We start from the raw sequence: 19,382 nt of genomic DNA, 5'->3' as shown, positions 1-19,382 counted from the left end.
GGACAGAGACAGAGTGAGAGAGAATTACAAAAGGGAGACCAAGAAAGAGAGATGGAGAGAGAGAGAAACAGAGAGGGGAGGGTGGTTGTATAGAGATGAACCAATGAATACAGGGAAAGGGTAACAGCATGGAAGAGTGGGCAGTGGAGGCAGATCGAGAGTGAGAGAGAATGAGAGAGTGAATATATTATCGCCACTGATTCCAATCGATTTGATTCATTATCGATTTGGTACAGGATTATTCAATTAAATTACTGTTTTTGCTTGGTATAAAAGCAATGTTTAGTGAATTAATGCTGGAAAGGGTACAAGAAACCCACTAATATGGTGCATAATTAAAAATATCAATGTTAAATTTAAGAATTGATCCCAACGTTAACTGAGTGTACTTTTTATTTACCATGACCAACACACCACAGCAGTTCACACAGTATAGTGCAAGTTGAAGAACCAAAGGCCTGCCATTTGAGACTAACGGGTTTAAAGCTTCAAGCTTCCACAGGAAAAAGGCAAATATTAAAAGATCTATCTTTGTGCCTTGTATCGATCCAGGTTTGATTCCTACCTGTGGTCCTATGATTTTTCTTCCTCTCTTCTCTGTTCTGTCCATAAAAGTCAAAACATTGTACAATAGTGATAAGTTACCCATCTCAGGGTTTGATGAATGATCTGATCATTCACATGAGGATCGATCTGAATCCTCCCTTTCTAAACCCGTAGAGAGAGAGTGGGGAATCCCACCAGACTGTTAAAGACATTCCGATCTTTCATTACCGTACAGGTGACCGTTTCTCCTCAGACTGGTCACTGTCACCCGGACGACAGACAAACAACAACAAAGCAACAACAACAACAGCTGACGCCGTGGTCCTCGCCCTGTCCCTCATACCGCCACCGCCGTGGTGTGTTAGCGTGTTCACCGTCATACCTATTTAACCCCCGCCTCACCCCCTCACCCCCGCCTCACCCCCGACTCACCCCCTCACCCCCGCCTCACCCCCTCACCCCCGACTCACCCCCTCACCCCCGACTCACCCCCTTACCCCCTCACCCCCGCCTCACCCCCTCACCCCCGACTCACCCCCGCCTCACCCCCTCACCCCCGACTCACCCCCGCCTCACCCCCTCACCCCCGACTCACCCCCGCCTCACCCCCTCACCCCCGACTCACTCCCGACTCACCCCCTCACCCCCGCCTCACCCCCTCACCCCCGACTCACCCCCTCACCCCCTCACCCCCGACTCACCCCCCCCTCACCCCCGACTCACCCCCCCCTCACCCCCGACTCACCCCCTCACTCCCGACTCACCCCCTCACCCCCGCCTCACCCCCGACTCACCCCCGCCTCACCCCCGCCTCACCCCCTCACCCCCGACTCACCCCCTCACCCCCTCACCCCCGCCTCACCCCCTCACCCCCGACTCACCCCCCCCTCACCCCCGACTCACCCCCTCACTCCCGACTCACCCCCTCACCCCCGCCTCACCCCCGACTCACCCCCGACTCACCCCCTCACTCCCGCCTCACCCCCTCACCTTCGACTCACCCCCTCACACCTGACTCACCCCCTCACCTCCGACTCACCCCCGCCTCACCCCCTCACCTTCGACTCACCCCCTCACCTCCGACTCAAACCCTCACCCCCTGAGTTGGGTTACAAAACAAACCGGGGGCCTCATGCTCGTTTCCCATTGGCAGGGGGGAAATATGAATGCACACACAAACACACAAACACACACACAAACAAATGTATGACATGTCAAATTTGCCAGACTTGCAAGAAAGTCAGAGAATTCTCAAAGCTTAACTACAAGACATTCTAAGAGCTTGATCAACAAGCTAGCTCCAGGAATCAGAGCACCGCGTTGATTCTTTAATGTGATCCATGAGTGTTAGTCCAGGGCATAATACCCACGTCTCAAGAGATAGTGCGCTCTAAATACAACATAACCACTTAGAACAATGGCTGCACCTCATACACAGGTCAGTGTATGAGATGTTTAGTGTGGATTGATTGAAAAGACATTTAAACAAGACAAAAAGAGGAGGTTGTATAGGCTGCTGTCTGTGTGTGTGCGATTGTGCATGTGAGTGTGTGTGCGTGTGCGTGTGTAGAATACATTTGTACGTGTGCTTTGCCTCTCCTGCTCTCCCACACTCTCCCTCACTCTCACCCCTCTCCCCCTCTCTCTAAGAATGAATAAACAATGCACCAGCATGCTGTCATGGCCCAGTGTGGCTGTAGCTCTGCATGAAACAGGGTTTACAATATACTCTACTCGCCGCCCTATTAAATCCTAATTAGAAATGACAGAGTCAGCTGCTGCTACATGGATCACCAACCACCCTCTGAAACGCATCCAAACACGACCAACCCAATGACCAATCCAGTCTCTCTCTCACTCCCGCTCCCTGCATCTGTTTACCCCAGTCCCACTTAACGGAGCCAGCTTTCAACAGAACCACAGACGGCCTCCAGCAGAACCACAGACGGCCTCCGACAGAACTACAGACGGCCTCCGACAGAACCACAGATGGCCTCCAGCAGAACCACAGACGGCCTCCGACAGAACCACAGAAGGCCTCCGACAGAACTACAGACGGCCTCCAGCAGAACCACAGACGGCCTCCGACAGAACCACAGACGGCCTCCGACAGAACCACAGACGGCCTCCAACAGAACCACAGCCAAGGTAATGTTCTCAAATGTTCACTGTGGTAACGACAAGGCAGAGAGCAACGGATTGTTCCCAGACCCAGAGACCCCAAAATATTGAGAAATATAGTTTGCATAAATACATAAATCCCAGTCAAAAGAGGGGGTTTCAGTGTCAACCACGCTGCTGCAAATACACAACTACACAAAGAATGCGTCCATTGGAGCTGCCGGTGGATTATTGAACCGAATGAACACCTCCCACACAGCGGGGCGCTGGGGTGCTAATAAGGTCTGTAGAAACAATGGCGCTCTTGAACTGGCCTTAAAGCCTCCTCATAGCTTATGTAGCTCTCCAGCTGCATTTATGTGCAAGAATCAAGCAAGGTCATTAGTTCAACTGCTTTTGAAAAGCCATTCCACAAACAGTTTAAAACGGAAGTGTCTACAGTGCTCGACAGAAGGGGTTACGTATAGATCCCCTTTTGGAAGAAGAATAAAACACCTGTAGATCAGGCAGCCATCTGGTACCAGCGGTCAGGAAGCCCTTCCTCTATACATCCATCTCATCTCATTTCAGACTATAAGTGGCTGTGCTGTGAGTTAGGCAGGCCTGTAGCCCCGTATGGGTCTGGGCTGTGGAATGAACAAGTCTCTCAGACAGGGGATTCTGCTGAGAGGAGGAGGAGGAGAGGGAGGAGGAGGAGGAGGGCCAAAAGGATGAGCAGCTCTCCCTCAATAATTGGTAGACCCTATCCTCTCTCCCCCCTTCCCTGCCATGTCAATGACTAGTCCATAAAGTGTGGTGCGTTCAGGCAATGCACCACATTCGGACGTCCCAAGCACAGACCAGCTTTTGCATTATATTTATTATTTTATTTGGACCCATAATGGAGAGCAACTAAATAAATAAATTACCAAAAGTGAGAACCAAAACAGTGAAAGAAAGAAGTATCAAAAGGAAAGAAACGAAGAACGATGGAAAAAGCCCTGGAAGCCTCAGTGAGAGGAAACATTTTGTAAATGGGAATGAAATGAGAGCATTGGGCTCTCGACGCACAGCACACAGACATGTAGAGCAGAATTGGTTTACTCAGGAAGTGTCATGAGGATGAGGTGATATCACTTGAGAGCAGAGCAAACTCTTACGTTTATTGGAGCCATGGTCTCATGGATAAAAATTGGGCAGTTCTTATATTATGGTATGTTTAATAACGTTAGTTATGAAGACCTCCTCATGGGCATGGTCCGACAAGTAATGTACATTCATAAATGATGATACACCTTTTAAATGCACTTGTTACAGCAGCTCAAGAATCAAAAGTAGAAGAAACTATGCCACATATCAATATGTGGCAGCGTATTTACTGCAATAATGATGTACATGATAGAGTATGTCTTAGATGATTACACCAATCATCATCATATAAGCTATCACACATTGACTCCTAACGAGGGTTAGGGTCGAGGGACGAGGGTTAGGGACGAGGGTTTAGGACGAGGGTTAGGGAAGAGGGCTAGGGACGAGGGTTAGGGACGAGGGTTAGGGACGAGGGTTAGGGAAGAGGGCTAGGGACGAGGGCTAGGGACGAGGGCTAGGGACGAGGGTTAGGGACGAGGGTTAGGGACGAGGGTTAGGGACGAGGGCTAGGGACGAGGGCTAGGGACGAGGGCTAGGGACGAGGGCTAGGGACGAGGGTTAAAGACGAGGGTTAGGGACGAGGGTTAGGGAAGAGGGCTACGGACGAGGGTTAGGGACGAGGGTTAGGGACGAGGGTTTAGGACGAGGGTTAGGGAAGAGGGCTAGGGACGAGGGTTAGGGACGAGGGTTAGGGACGAGGCCTAGGTACGAGGCCTAGGGACGAGGCCTAGGGACGAGGGTTAGGGACGAGGGTTAGGGACGAGGGCTAGGGACGAGGGCTAGGGACGAGGGCTAGGGACGAGGGTTAGGGACGAGGGTTAGGGACGAGGGTTAGGGACGAGGGTTAGGGACGAGGGTTAGGGACGAGGGTTAGGGACGAGGGTTAGGGACGAGGGTTAGGGACGAGGTTTAGGGACGAGGGTTAGGGACGAGGGTTAGGGACGAGGGTTAGGGACGAGGGTTAGGGACGAGGGTTAGGGACGAGGGTTAAGGACGAGGGTTAGCGACGAGGGCTAGGGACGAGGGTTAAGGACGAGGGTTAAGGACGAGGGTTAGCGACGAGGGCTAGGGACGAGGGTTAGGGAAGAGGGCTAGGGACGAGGGCTAGGGACGAGGGTTAGGGACGAGGGTTAGGGACGAAGGTTAGGGACGAGGGCTAGGGACGAGGGCTAGGGACGAGGGCTAGGGACGAGGGTTAGGGACGAGGGTTAGGGACGAGGGCTAGGGTCGAGGGCTAGGGTCGAGGGCTAGGGACGAGGGTTAGGGACGAGGGTTAGGGACGAGGGTTAGGGACGAGGGTTAGGGACGAGGGTTAGGGACGAGGGTTAGGGACGAGGCCTCTTGTTCAGAATGCTACGGCCAGACTGAGGATATTGAGGTCGTAACCCCGAATATTTCGTCTGGGAGTCAAACACCCAAACCGCGCCTATCCTCCTGTACTTTCCCAAATACAGTTTCCATATGTCAAAACACATGAAACCGTTTAGTTTTTTCAGTCTTACACAACGCTGTGTGTGCAATACACACTCAGCCCCTCCCCCTGGCAGCTGCTACTGCCCAGTGCTGCGTTGAGCAGAACAGGAGGACCAGGAACAACAACCTTTAGCAGCGGCTATAATAAACCCACAGGGAGCTGCGTGGAGATCACCTCCGACAGAACCACAGAAGGCCTCCGACAGAACTACAGACGGCCTCCAGCAGAACCACAGACGGCCTCCGACAGAACCACAGACGGCCTCCGACAGAACCACAGACGGCCTCCAACAGAACCACAGCCAAGGTAATGTTCTCAAATGTTCACTGTGGTAACGACAAGGCAGAGAGCAACGGATTGTTCCCAGACCCAGAGACCCCAAAATATTGAGAAATATAGTTTGCATAAATACATAAATCCCAGTCAAAAGAGGGGGTTTCAGTGTCAACCACGCTGCTGCAAATACACAACTACACAAAGAATGCGTCCATTGGAGCTGCCGGTGGATTATTGAACCGAATGAACACCTCCCACACAGCGGGGCGCTGGGGTGCTAATAAGGTCTGTAGAAACAATGGCGCTCTTGAACTGGCCTTAAAGCCTCCTCATAGCTTATGTAGCTCTCCAGCTGCATTTATGTGCAAGAATCAAGCAAGGTCATTAGTTCAACTGCTTTTGAAAAGCCATTCCACAAACAGTTTAAAACGGAAGTGTCTACAGTGCTCGACAGAAGGGGTTACGTATAGATCCCCTTTTGGAAGAAGAATAAAACACCTGTAGATCAGGCAGCCATCTGGTACCAGCGGTCAGGAAGCCCTTCCTCTATACATCCATCTCATCTCATTTCAGACTATAAGTGGCTGTGCTGTGAGTTAGGCAGGCCTGTAGCCCCGTATGGGTCTGGGCTGTGGAATGAACAAGTCTCTCAGACAGGGGATTCTGCTGAGAGGAGGAGGAGGAGAGGGAGGAGGAGGAGGAGGGCCAAAAGGATGAGCAGCTCTCCCTCAATAATTGGTAGACCCTATCCTCTCTCCCCCCTTCCCTGCCATGTCAATGACTAGTCCATAAAGTGTGGTGCGTTCAGGCAATGCACCACATTCGGACGTCCCAAGCACAGACCAGCTTTTGCATTATATTTATTATTTTATTTGGACCCATAATGGAGAGCAACTAAATAAATAAATTACCAAAAGTGAGAACCAAAACAGTGAAAGAAAGAAGTATCAAAAGGAAAGAAACGAAGAACGATGGAAAAAGCCCTGGAAGCCTCAGTGAGAGGAAACATTTTGTAAATGGGAATGAAATGAGAGCATTGGGCTCTCGACGCACAGCACACAGACATGTAGAGCAGAATTGGTTTACTCAGGAAGTGTCATGAGGATGAGGTGATATCACTTGAGAGCAGAGCAAACTCTTACGTTTATTGGAGCCATGGTCTCATGGATAAAAATTGGGCAGTTCTTATATTATGGTATGTTTAATAACGTTAGTTATGAAGACCTCCTCATGGGCATGGTCCGACAAGTAATGTACATTCATAAATGATGATACACCTTTTAAATGCACTTGTTACAGCAGCTCAAGAATCAAAAGTAGAAGAAACTATGCCACATATCAATATGTGGCAGCGTATTTACTGCAATAATGATGTACATGATAGAGTATGTCTTAGATGATTACACCAATCATCATCATATAAGCTATCACACATTGACTCCTAACGAGGGTTAGGGTCGAGGGACGAGGGTTAGGGACGAGGGTTTAGGACGAGGGTTAGGGAAGAGGGCTAGGGACGAGGGTTAGGGACGAGGGTTAGGGACGAGGGTTAGGGAAGAGGGCTAGGGACGAGGGCTAGGGACGAGGGCTAGGGACGAGGGTTAGGGACGAGGGTTAGGGACGAGGGTTAGGGACGAGGGCTAGGGACGAGGGCTAGGGACGAGGGCTAGGGACGAGGGCTAGGGACGAGGGTTAAAGACGAGGGTTAGGGACGAGGGTTAGGGAAGAGGGCTACGGACGAGGGTTAGGGACGAGGGTTAGGGACGAGGGTTTAGGACGAGGGTTAGGGAAGAGGGCTAGGGACGAGGGTTAGGGACGAGGGTTAGGGACGAGGCCTAGGTACGAGGCCTAGGGACGAGGCCTAGGGACGAGGGTTAGGGACGAGGGTTAGGGACGAGGGCTAGGGACGAGGGCTAGGGACGAGGGCTAGGGACGAGGGTTAGGGACGAGGGTTAGGGACGAGGGTTAGGGACGAGGGTTAGGGACGAGGGTTAGGGACGAGGGTTAGGGACGAGGGTTAGGGACGAGGGTTAGGGACGAGGTTTAGGGACGAGGGTTAGGGACGAGGGTTAGGGACGAGGGTTAGGGACGAGGGTTAGGGACGAGGGTTAGGGACGAGGGTTAAGGACGAGGGTTAGCGACGAGGGCTAGGGACGAGGGTTAAGGACGAGGGTTAAGGACGAGGGTTAGCGACGAGGGCTAGGGACGAGGGTTAGGGAAGAGGGCTAGGGACGAGGGCTAGGGACGAGGGTTAGGGACGAGGGTTAGGGACGAAGGTTAGGGACGAGGGCTAGGGACGAGGGCTAGGGACGAGGGCTAGGGACGAGGGTTAGGGACGAGGGTTAGGGACGAGGGCTAGGGTCGAGGGCTAGGGTCGAGGGCTAGGGACGAGGGTTAGGGACGAGGGTTAGGGACGAGGGTTAGGGACGAGGGTTAGGGACGAGGGTTAGGGACGAGGGTTAGGGACGAGGCCTCTTGTTCAGAATGCTACGGCCAGACTGAGGATATTGAGGTCGTAACCCCGAATATTTCGTCTGGGAGTCAAACACCCAAACCGCGCCTATCCTCCTGTACTTTCCCAAATACAGTTTCCATATGTCAAAACACATGAAACCGTTTAGTTTTTTCAGTCTTACACAACGCTGTGTGTGCAATACACACTCAGCCCCTCCCCCTGGCAGCTGCTACTGCCCAGTGCTGCGTTGAGCAGAACAGGAGGACCAGGAACAACAACCTTTAGCAGCGGCTATAATAAACCCACAGGGAGCTGCGTGGAGATCCACGGCTGACGTATGCGAGCCTCAGACGAAGTGAGTTACTGCGGAGTCCGAGAGAGGCCCCGGGGTCTGGAGAGTATAACGTCCGTCCGTCCCCCCTCCATGCCAGTAAAACGGTTACCATGATGTAGCTGGAGCACACCTTTCACACTGTGTCAGCCATCCAGGAGCCAGGTTTGCGTCGGGTTGATATGTTTTGGTTCTTTGCTGTGCGAGTGACTGTAGGAGAGGCGGGGAGCAGGTATGTTGAAGGACTTGAGTTATTGTGCTCGCTGTAGTCGCTAGGTCGTGATTTAGGTTGTGGTGGTGAGATGAGGGGGGGGGGGGGGGGGGGGGGGGGGGTGCGGTGGTTATTTATGAACGGAGAAGTAATCATGTGTACGACAGCCAAGAGCAGCCAAGAAATCAGAGGGGTGTAAAAGACCAAAAAGAAAAGAATAAAACATTGCAGGAAACAAACAAGATTCTCTCATAGATTCTTGAGTCTTAGTATCAGAGTTATACATCTGGGCACAACAAAGAACTCATTTCAGCAGACAACAAAGGTCTACAAATGACAGCTGATTTCCATTAAGCAGCACTGCTACCAAATGTTTGTTTTACAAGAGCAGTTATCCATTTAGAACCTGTGTCATAAAGAGCACTAATAATACCAAGGAGCTATTGTGTATTTTAAAAGGGCTCGGTGGGAGCACATTTTATTAGCCCACTCCTCTATTGGGGGTAGAGAGGAGAGTAATATACAATATTTACGCTTCAACTAATCTGTGCATAAAACAACATCTGCTGAGTCATGCTATGAAGGCAGACCACCGGCTTCTTAACGGCCTGTGAACTGAATTTAATCAAGAACACGACAGCGGCGCCTTGATGCTCTGCTTCATTAGAACGTACCACAGCCACAGAGAAAGTCAATGAACGTTCACTACTACACCAGGCCTGGGGGGTGTAGAGCACTACTACACCAGGCCTGGGGGGTGTAGAGCACTACTACACCAGGCCTGGGGGGTGTAGAGCACTACTACACCAGGCCTGGGGGGTGTAGAGCACTACTACACCAGGCCTGGGGGGTGTAGAGCAGGCCAGACCTCCAGGGACGTGTGATGTCGCCTTGTTAGAACGCCCACACAGCTCATCTGGGCTCTTAGTCCAAATCGGAGGCGCATTATAGTAAGGGGGTTAGCCTTAACCCTAACACTAACCCTGTTTATCAGGGTTAGTGTTAGTGTTAGGGTTAGCCCTAACACTAACAGTATATGCCGAATCCGTAGGGAGCTGTCAATGGAGCTCTGGGGCCGTCCTGAACCTAACGACGAAAAAACTAAACCGAGGAATTATAGAATAAAGAAAAAAAAAGGTGTGTGTGTGGCTGTGATCCCCTCCTGGTGCACAACCACCGTAAAACGTGAACCTCGTGGTCATGGCGCTCTCTGCGATGGTGGAGTGACGGCTGCTCTGGCGGGTATAGCCCTAACCCTAACTATAACTAGAACTAACTAACCCTAACCCTATATCTGTTGGATACTCTACTAACCCTAACCCTACTACCACAGGGTCAGGGCTGAGCGCCGTTCGCCACTCGGAACAACATCAACTTCTGTCTTTAAGAAGTCATTCCATATTGGTCTGTCATGCCACATAGAAATAAATACCTATTTCCCAACTTTTTATCAAATTGCCTAGAGAGTGTAAAACGTCCCCAAGAGTCTGACATGGTTGTATGACACTGGTGGTGGTTAGGGAGGTTCCCCCCCTTCACTGTAAGCGCTTTGAGTCTCCAGAAAATAAAAGCGCTAAATAAATTCAATTAATTATTATAGCTATCTCAGACATCTCAAGGACCAATCAAGCGACAGCGAGAGACAACAGCCTCGTATCAGAGAGAGAGAGAGAGAGAGAGAGAGAGACACAGAGAGAGAGAGAGAGAGAGAGAGAGAGAGAGAGAGAGAGAGAGAGAGAGAGAGAGAGAGAGAGAGAGAGAGAGAGAGAGAGAGAGAGAACAGCCATCCGCTCACCTCAGCCTCTCCTCCTCCGTCTGCCGCAGCCTCATGTCACGCTGCACCACCTTCAGCACATGCTCGGCCTCCTGGTCAGTGAGCCCTGACAGGTCCAGCCTACGGCCCATCCCCCCTGGCCTCGCCACGGCGACCGGAGGAGGAGGAGGCGGCACGGGCAGCAGTGCTGTTCGGGCGGCCGACACTGGGAGAACCCTGGAGAGAGAAAGAGAGAGAGGACGAGTGAGATAAGATTGATGAAGTGTGTGTGCGTGTGCGTGTGTTGTTTTGGCTAAGAATATAAAGGAGAGGAATACATACGTAGCATTAGTGAACCAACACACAATCATCTCCATACACGCACATATACAGTACATGTATGTTCATGGAAGGGGCTGGAAGGAAAGCGGTCCCTTCACTAATAGGTCAGTGTTTGTGTAGAGTGGTGGTAGAGTGCGTTCTGATGACTCACGGCCTCTAATTGATCAACAGGCGGACTCATTTGTGTACCAATTGAATATGAGTATTGACTCATGTGTTTTCAATGTCTGCAACTTTCATTTATTTTATCTAAATGAGTGAACATTTTTAATAATATACTCAAATTTTGAATCCCAAACTAATAAATTCCCATTCTGTTTTCAAAGTATAATGTTGAAATGTATTACTGGAGGTGTTTACATTTCCATTGACCAAATTCAATGACTTCTAAATTTCAAAACATTATGGCAGTGCTTCAAAGGAAGTATAACTTATCTGGTTTTGAGTACTGATTGTTTTCAAAGACCAAGCGGCATTGAAAAGTGATTTTCAATGCCACTTTGAAAGGTTGAAAAATGTGTTCAACCTTTCAAAGGCAGCATGCATGGCTTTAAGAGAGCATTACTTCTGCAATCATGAGGAGATTTTAATAACACTGTTTTGAGATCAGTCCCAAACAGTGCACCTTTTCACTCACATGAATTGATATTCATGCTGCCACTGCTCTGCTGCTGGAAGAGAAGCTGACCTTTGCTGCTGAGGAAACACTCTTAATGATGCCAGCCATGCATGGAGGAGTACTGGCTGCTTGGCTGTCATTCTTCCTTCCTTTGACTGCAGCGAGGTGGTGATCAGGGGCACTAATGCAAAGCGGCGAGGGAAACGCTATGTACTGTAAAGCCCCCCGGCACTGTGATTAGTCAGAGCATCTTTATATAGCCAGCCAAAGTCAAGGACAGGAATGGTGTGTGTGTGTGTGTGTGTGTGTGTAATGTAATAGTGTGTGCGTGTGTGTGTGTATGTATAATGTAATAGAGCGGCGAAGTCACGCCCCTTCCGGTAGAGACCATGGGACCTATGAGAAATATGGATATGGTTTCAATGGAGAGAAGGTAATTATTTTCTGGTCCCAGTCTTTATATGCCCCGGATTACACATATGTTGTTTGTGGATTTAAATGATACTTTTTCATGTCAAGAGTTTGACCGTTTATTGTGTAATTGTTCAGTTAAAGGCTGTAGAGAAAACACAATGAGAAAGACTACACGGCTCGTATGTGACGTCACGCTCCCTGCGTCTGGCGTGGACAAGACCGACAATCCTCCCATCGGTATAACTGAAACTCTCAACATGCCCCGACTTATAATGGTTTTCACCTCTTCCGATGCTTTTATCCTCCCCTTGGAAAAAAGCGGTAAAGTGGAGCAGAGAGATCGCCATGTCTGTACCGGAGTGCCAAGTTCGGTTGGTGACGTATATCATCCGCGTCGAGAGCAGCGAAGAGCTGTAGTTCACAGAGCGGCCTCACACAAAACCTTCTTCGCGAAAATCTTAAATTTTCTTTGCATGAAAAATTATCATTTTAATCCACAAACATATGTGTAATCCAGGGCATATAAAGACTTCGACCAGAAAATAATTACTTTCTCTCCATTGAAACCCATTCATATTTTTCGATCTCATAGGTCCCATGGGCTCTACGAAGGGGCGTGACTTTGCCACTTTATAGTGTGTGTGTATATAATGTTATAGTGTGTGTATATAATGTGAATAGACTGTGTGTATGTCTATGTGTGGTGGGCGCGTGTGTTTGTCTAGTACAGATCTATTAGGTGAGTCATATAGGTCAGGGGACAGTGGCTTTTGCCCTTCACAGGAGGGATGTTCTGTTCTGATATAGGTCTCATCACAAAACACAACTGTGTAAATCTATTCAGGGTATTATAGCGGGCCAGTTGCTGTGGGGTTTCCACGACACCAAGTTGAACAATAAAACCACACAACACAGAGCAGTTCCAATTCAGGGTGGTTTAAATACCATGTAAATAAAAACTACCAGTGTGGGAAAATGGTCGTCCACCGCCAGTCAGGGTCCAATCCGTAGAGGTACAGTACTCCCATAAGATCCCACAGATGCTGTCTGTAGTCCCTAGCCCTAGCTCTCCCATGTGGTAGCCTGCTCTCCCCTTTAACCCCAAGCACTCCTGCTTAACGATGCTCAGGCTTGCATCGTTACAGGGAGGAAGTCCAGGTAAGGCTTGGGGGTGGAGCCAGCAGGTTGCCAGATATCTCCCTTTAATTACCACTCCCCTCCCTGCCATCATTCACAATATGTTTTATCTCTAAATAGTTCAACATGTTCTCTGCTTGTCACCAGCTTCATGGTTCACCTGCCAAAAGTGGCCTCAATAGACACCACTCAGACACCTGAAGATGAATGTTGGGCCAAACCAAGTCTATGAGGGGCAAACCTTCTGTAGCCTTTGCGGCCTATGTTTGTGGCTATATCATAACTTGCAGGCCTCCCCTTGTTGTTGTATGTTTGTGTTGGTTCGGCCTCTGTGTATAAATCCACCACGTTTACGTTTGTAGGCTTTAGTCTGTAAAGCCATGAGAGAGAAGTATATGAATTGGGAAAGCCCTGGATTAACAAGCACAGGAAGTGATTTTGAAAGGAATTGAAATCGGCATTGCGGTCGTGTAACCAGACAAGAGAGACATCCTCGGAAGGAAACCCTAAACCCTAACCCTAATACTAAACGAGTGAGTCTAACCCTAACCCTAATACTAAACGAGTGAGTCTAACCCTAACCCTAACCCTAATACTAAGCGAGTGAGTCTAACCCTAACCCTAACCCTAATACTAAGCGAGTGAGTCTAACCCTAACCCTAACCCTAATACTAAGCGAGTGAGACTAACCCTAACACTAAGACTTGAGGAACACGTTTGATATATCCAGCGAACACTGCGCATTTATCCACTTCTATTTCATCGGATCACACACACACACCCCTGCACGTCATGTAGCATTTGTGGCTGCTCGGGTCAGAGGGAAGAGATTGGCCTCAGGACAAGAGTGTATCTGAAGGCTCCAGAGGCCAACAGCGCTGAGGAGCTAAATTAACTCCTTGTTTTAGACACAAATCTTACCGGACCTGCGTCATAGCTAGGAGGACCGTGCCTGTGTGAACGTGTGTGTCGCCAGTTCGAGGCTCGATTTTGGTTATTGGCCGAGAATGGAGAATACCCTGCAAGGAAGCTAATCCTAACTGTTTCTGACGAGGGTGAGTTGGTTTGAATGTCCCTGAATTAGAGGCACCAGATCACAATACATGGGTCACTATACAATTTGCATAACGATACATTGTGATACCATACAAATTGCGCAGCGTTGCAATATACCTACGTACGCATTAACATAGAGATGAAAATGCAACTTGCTATGTACCACCTGTTACCATTTGTATTACCATTTATACAAAAGTAAGTCGAGGGTGACTATCTTCAAGGAATTTATTGAATAATTATAGAATCAAAAAGTAGAATTTGTATTTGCTAGATACTTGATTAATAATTGAGCAAGATGATAACTGCAAAGATGACACGGAAAATCATGAAGCCTTCCTTATAAAAATATAAATACTTTGTAGCATTGTCTCGATATAATATTGAGTGCAAAATATCGCCCCCAATTTCCCCAACCGCAAACTAGAGTGTGGTGTAGTTTGCTACAGATCTTAGAAAAGTTATTTTCTTACTGGTCCCGTGTCTATACCATTGCATACATGTCCACTGACAACAGACAGCAGACAACATGTACATCTGAAGGGGGATATTATCAGGCCTGCATAGTGGTTCCTGACTTCGTGGTTTTACTGCGATCTATTTCTTCACGTATGAACATGCTTAAGGGCACAAGGGAAGCATGGGTGGGTGACTCCTTTGGATGACCGACCTGCTGAGAGAATTGGACTGGAAAGGATCTTAAATCTTGTAGTAAACTAAAAGTCCTATCAATTAAGGTTAACCCGGCGTAGCTCTTCTGTCCCCGGAGAATGATCTCCCCCCTGGAGCAAATTATAACTAACCGCAGCGGGACTGGAAAGTCTTAAGGCAAATCTAACTCAAAAGAAGGGTCTGAAATTGTATTACTCTCTACTGATCTTTTTATATTGAATATTACGGAAACATGTTTCAGACAGAGACACTATTAATCAATTTGGAGAATTTCTTCCAGTATTAAAGTATCAGCAGACCTGTCACTCGGTGTTTAAGACCGCAGCCAGTAATACTTGTTACACAATCAAGACCAAGCCGGTCTGTACCGGCTTGAGATGAAAACACAGATGATATGCTAGGGGAGACACACGTATCACACACATAAACACACTCTCACATACAAACAGACAAACACACACACCCACACACACGCACACACACACACACACACACACAAACACACACACACACACATCACACACAAACACTCGTGCACTCTCACACTCACAAGCGTAAGTGTTAAACCAGAACAGATGCTAATTGAAATCCAGATGAAGCTCTGACTGACTCACTGTGCATGTGACATGCTGCAGGAAACCAAGAGTCTTGAATGAGATGTGATTCATTGTTGGTGACTTGATAGAAATATTACAATACAATTATATAAGTACAAGAATATTAATAGATCTCGCTATTTGTCATTGTTAATCTATCTCACCTTAGTTTCTGCACAGGGATGAATGAAGTTAAGTATCCATTAATCCATCAATATTATCTGTCTATCAAGACATCTATCAATGATAGATGTATAGGTCACTCTGTTCATTGTTGACCATTGTTGATCAAACATAACAATGTTAAATGATTACTAAATGAGGCACAGGTATAGAACCATGACCGGAACATTATAAAGTCATATCTTTGCCAGAAAGCAATTTGGTCAAACAAGACAAGGTTACCAGAAGAACACCAAACCATCAAAGGTGTTTCTCATGAATCCAAGAGTTTGTGCATGGCTGAATAAGGATTAGGGTAGAGTAGAGTAGGGTATGCCAAATAAATAAAGACTGTGTCTTGCATTCCCCTGGGTTAAATCCCAACATTGCACTTGCGATTATGAAGCCCACTCCCACTCATTCAACAAAGCACGCATGGCTCAGAGATCAGGGAACGAAAGGATTTCAAGGAACCATGTTAACAGTTTATTATTCAGTTTCATTGTTCTACATGTTGGATTGCATTGCATACAGACCTAAATCCAATTGTAAAAATATAGCACAATGCATGGAAATCATAGAGATGTTTTGTGATGTTTTTTCCGCAATTTTCAAATGCACCTATTTTTCTCACCCATGTAGCCAACACTTTCTCACCGTTTTCCCCCGTGGCAAAATGAATTGCAATGTGCCTTTACACTTTTGCCACGTAGCGGTGAAGCTATTGTTGTGAGGAGGTTCGACAGCAGACCTGTTAACTGTCACAGCCGCCCCTTTTTGCTGTTTGATATCTATCGATAAAGATCTGCGCAATGCATCGCTGATAGCTGATCGAAATCAACGAAACGAGCTTTTATTCTGTAAAGACGATGGCACACATGCAAGCAGCATATGTTTTGAAACAAGACACGTTTCGGTCGGTGGAGGAAACGCAGAGAGAGAGCAGCGGGCGGACACCTGTGTACTGTGTGATCCAGTGACCGTCATGTGCAACACTCGCAATCCCGAACCCTTTGTCTCTTGCGTCATGAACGAACGATGAAAACATTGGTGTTATGAAGATGAAAAGTTAAATGTTGAAATCACTTACAGAGGATCAGATGACACTGGATGACCGCCAGTGATGCTGCAGTCTCGTGGAATAACGCTATCCCTCACAATACAGAGCGACGGGGCAGATGATGATGCTGCTGGCTATGGGGGCGCAAACTTCCTCGAACACCTGTCTGTCTTAGCGTGACGCTCGCTGCTGTGTGCGGGATTTTTTTCTATCCCCCCCCCTCCCCTCCCCTCCCCTCTCCCGTTATTCTCCCTTCAAAGCAAAGCAAAGCCCGGGCACCGTGGAGTCACGAGGTTTGTATCACGGCTGAGGATGGCGCAACGGCAACGAGGTGAGGGAATTAATAGCAACTTTAGTTTTTCAACGTGTTTGCATGACACACACACACACACACACACACACACACACCACACACACACACACACACACACACACACACACACACACACACACGTTCGAGTTTTAACATGGTCAGCCAAAACAAAAACATCGGTATATATCCAAGCGTCATTGAGCATGACTCGCCTTGTTTCCCCCTCCCCTGTGCGCAGGCAATATGCAGCAAGGCTGTTGATCCCATCTTATTTTATTCTATCGGCACCTGAATGAGCGTCGTACAGGACAGCCAATCACAGCGCTCCAAAATGACATTGCAAGTCTGCTGGACACGCCTGCTGTTTGCTCGCTTAGCGGCGGATGGATGACAACCTCGCCTCCTCATCGAGTCTGCCGGTTCATTCTTAAAGTCGTCTCTCTAGTAGGGATAACCCGGGAGGCGAGGGGTGGGATCCAGATGCATCGTTTATTCGAAGACTCCCCGCTTTTTGTTATCGAGTCAGATACGGTAGCATTCAAAGGGGAAGGGATTGATGTCAGTGTTAAACGTGGTTTATGTGAAGCAATTGCTTCTTCAGCAACAAAAGCACAATGCGAGTTATATTTGGAGTAAGTGGACCAAAGCCTGTGAGATGCGATTGCCAGGGGGGCAGGGCTCCATAATGACTTGCCGTGTGAGGCCAAGGATCTGCATAAGAGGAATCGGCCTATGCGCAAGCATTTACTATGAGCATGACACATTCAAACACCGAAACAACTTAGGCTGCTTGATGGTAAAGATTGAATTTAATTGTTTCATATGTTCAAATGTCTTTATTGCGTCATAAAATATTCTTAAATCCGGAATATAATGTTAGGAAAGTGCTAAAAGGGATTACCGACGTTATATTCTTTCCTTTTCACATGTAGAAATATGCATTATTCCATTGTGACCCACACAAGCAGTGACCTGAACCTTTATTTAAATCTTTACAGCAAACATACAAACAAACTCCAAAAGCCTTATTGTTGTTACCAAAACAACAAAACAGCCCATTTCAACAATACCCTGTTACATGTTCTAAATCCCAGCAGGAACCCAGCGTAGGTCCTTTCAGTGGAAGGTATTAACGAGAAGTGGCCCACACACGTCCACCACACAAATACTTCTCATCATCCTTGGAGTTAATCCAAAAAGCCTCTTGTCACAAGCCCATGTATCTGAAAGCCCCCTCATAGCCCAGTGTGTTCAGGTAAAGCACAGGATAAGCCTGTATTGTTATCCTGCTGGATCCAATATTAATATATTCACTGACCCTGGCCTATTGGGGGAAATAATGGATGTATTTTTCCAAGATTGATGTTCCCCGTACATTTGTTGAAATGCTGAGATGTAATCCCTGCAAAGAATAATTGGCCTTATTTCTGATTCATACCCACTGTATCCTTTTGTTTTTTATAAGAACTTGGAATTGTTTATACTGCTCCTTCACATTTTTCAATTCTTGAATTGTTCTTAGCCTCATTTATAAGTTGCTCTATGTTTGATAAAAACATCTGCTGGAGCAAGATACCTATGGGCGAAGATGTCATTGGTTCCTTTTTCATTATACAGCCAGCACAGGGGTATGTCATTATGGACACACACGTGTCCACCCCCCCCCCCCCCCCCCCCCATGGTACTGTATTATAAAATATTTGTATAAAGTGTGCTTAAGACAGACATTCAGACAGAGGTGTTGCTCGCCAGTCATCACTGAAGCAAAGCGACCAGTGTAAAAATGTCTGTCTGTTGATGTCTATCCGGAATGGATTTAACGTTACAGCTGAAAGTATGATCTCAGTGAAAACAGGTTGGTTTTTATATGCATATCAGCCATCCACATCTCACTTTTAATTGACCTCTCAGGAACTTGTGAGAGCACAGATTGCTGTGTTTTGATGTGAAGAAGATCTCTGTCATATATCATCAGATTTCTCTCAGATCAGAGCTCACCCAGGAGGAACACACAATCATTTAATCAAAGGAGTTAAGTAGGAGAAACAAACACACTTGTCTGTTGTTACCCTGACAAACTGACGGCACTTTGGGGGAGTTAGCCGTTCATCGTGTCCCTGTGGTAACCAGTGGTGTCGCTCTGCGGGAGGGAGAGGGAGATAGGGGAGTTTCTTGCCAGTCATCGGTGAAGCAGTGCAACAAGCATAAGGCTGTCAGTCCGTCTGTCTGTTGGGAATCATATGACGTTTCAAATGAAAATAAGATCCCAATCAAATCAGGTTCAACAATTTACCCAGCACTGCAATCTCAGATGATTTCAACACTACGATGTATGTGTAGCCTGCCTCTTCATAGTTTATGTATAGTGTGTGTGTATTATGTATGTGTGTGTGTGTTTGTACCTTTATGTGTGTAAAGTGTGTGTTTTGCGAGACCGCAAGGTTTCTTGTATGCGCCTACATTTAAGCAGGACATTCCTAAGTTGTACAGCCCCTATTCAGTGGAATGAGCTACGATTAGCTCAGTAAACCACATGTGGTTGAGCTGGAACAGGTCAGCAACTACAGGCAAGCCTGCCGTCTCCCCCTGCTAGGCCCCGCAAATTATACATATGCATCACAAGATATTAAACGTCTGTGTGTGTGTGCTTGCGTGCGTGCGTGTGTGTTGAGTACCGTACATCTCCGCTCCACTCTCCTGCCCACTAGTGTAT

The 19,382-nt window shown here is 47.8% G+C and overlaps 1 protein-coding gene across 1 annotated transcript in view; it reads right to left on the bottom strand.

Moving 5' to 3' along the window:
* The window catches only part of myripb (myosin VIIA and Rab interacting protein b), a gene marked incomplete at both ends in the record, with an annotated part of 137,134 nt that extends 126,684 nt beyond the window's left edge, over positions 1 to 10,450 (bottom strand). Inside the window, one exon of the mRNA XM_079755055.1 lies at positions 10,341 to 10,450. Within this exon, the coding sequence (XP_079611181.1) occupies positions 10,341 to 10,450 (110 nt within the window). The remainder of the gene's footprint in view (positions 1 to 10,340) is intronic.
* Between the last annotated feature and the right edge of the window lie 8,932 nt (positions 10,451 to 19,382).

Source organism: Pollachius pollachius (genome assembly GCF_949987615.1).
Source record: "Pollachius pollachius genome assembly, chromosome: 17".
In the NCBI taxonomy this organism is placed as follows: Eukaryota; Metazoa; Chordata; class Actinopteri; order Gadiformes; family Gadidae; genus Pollachius; species Pollachius pollachius.
Note: the sequence above shows the minus strand (reverse complement) of the source record. Positions and strands in the feature narration are given on the sequence as shown.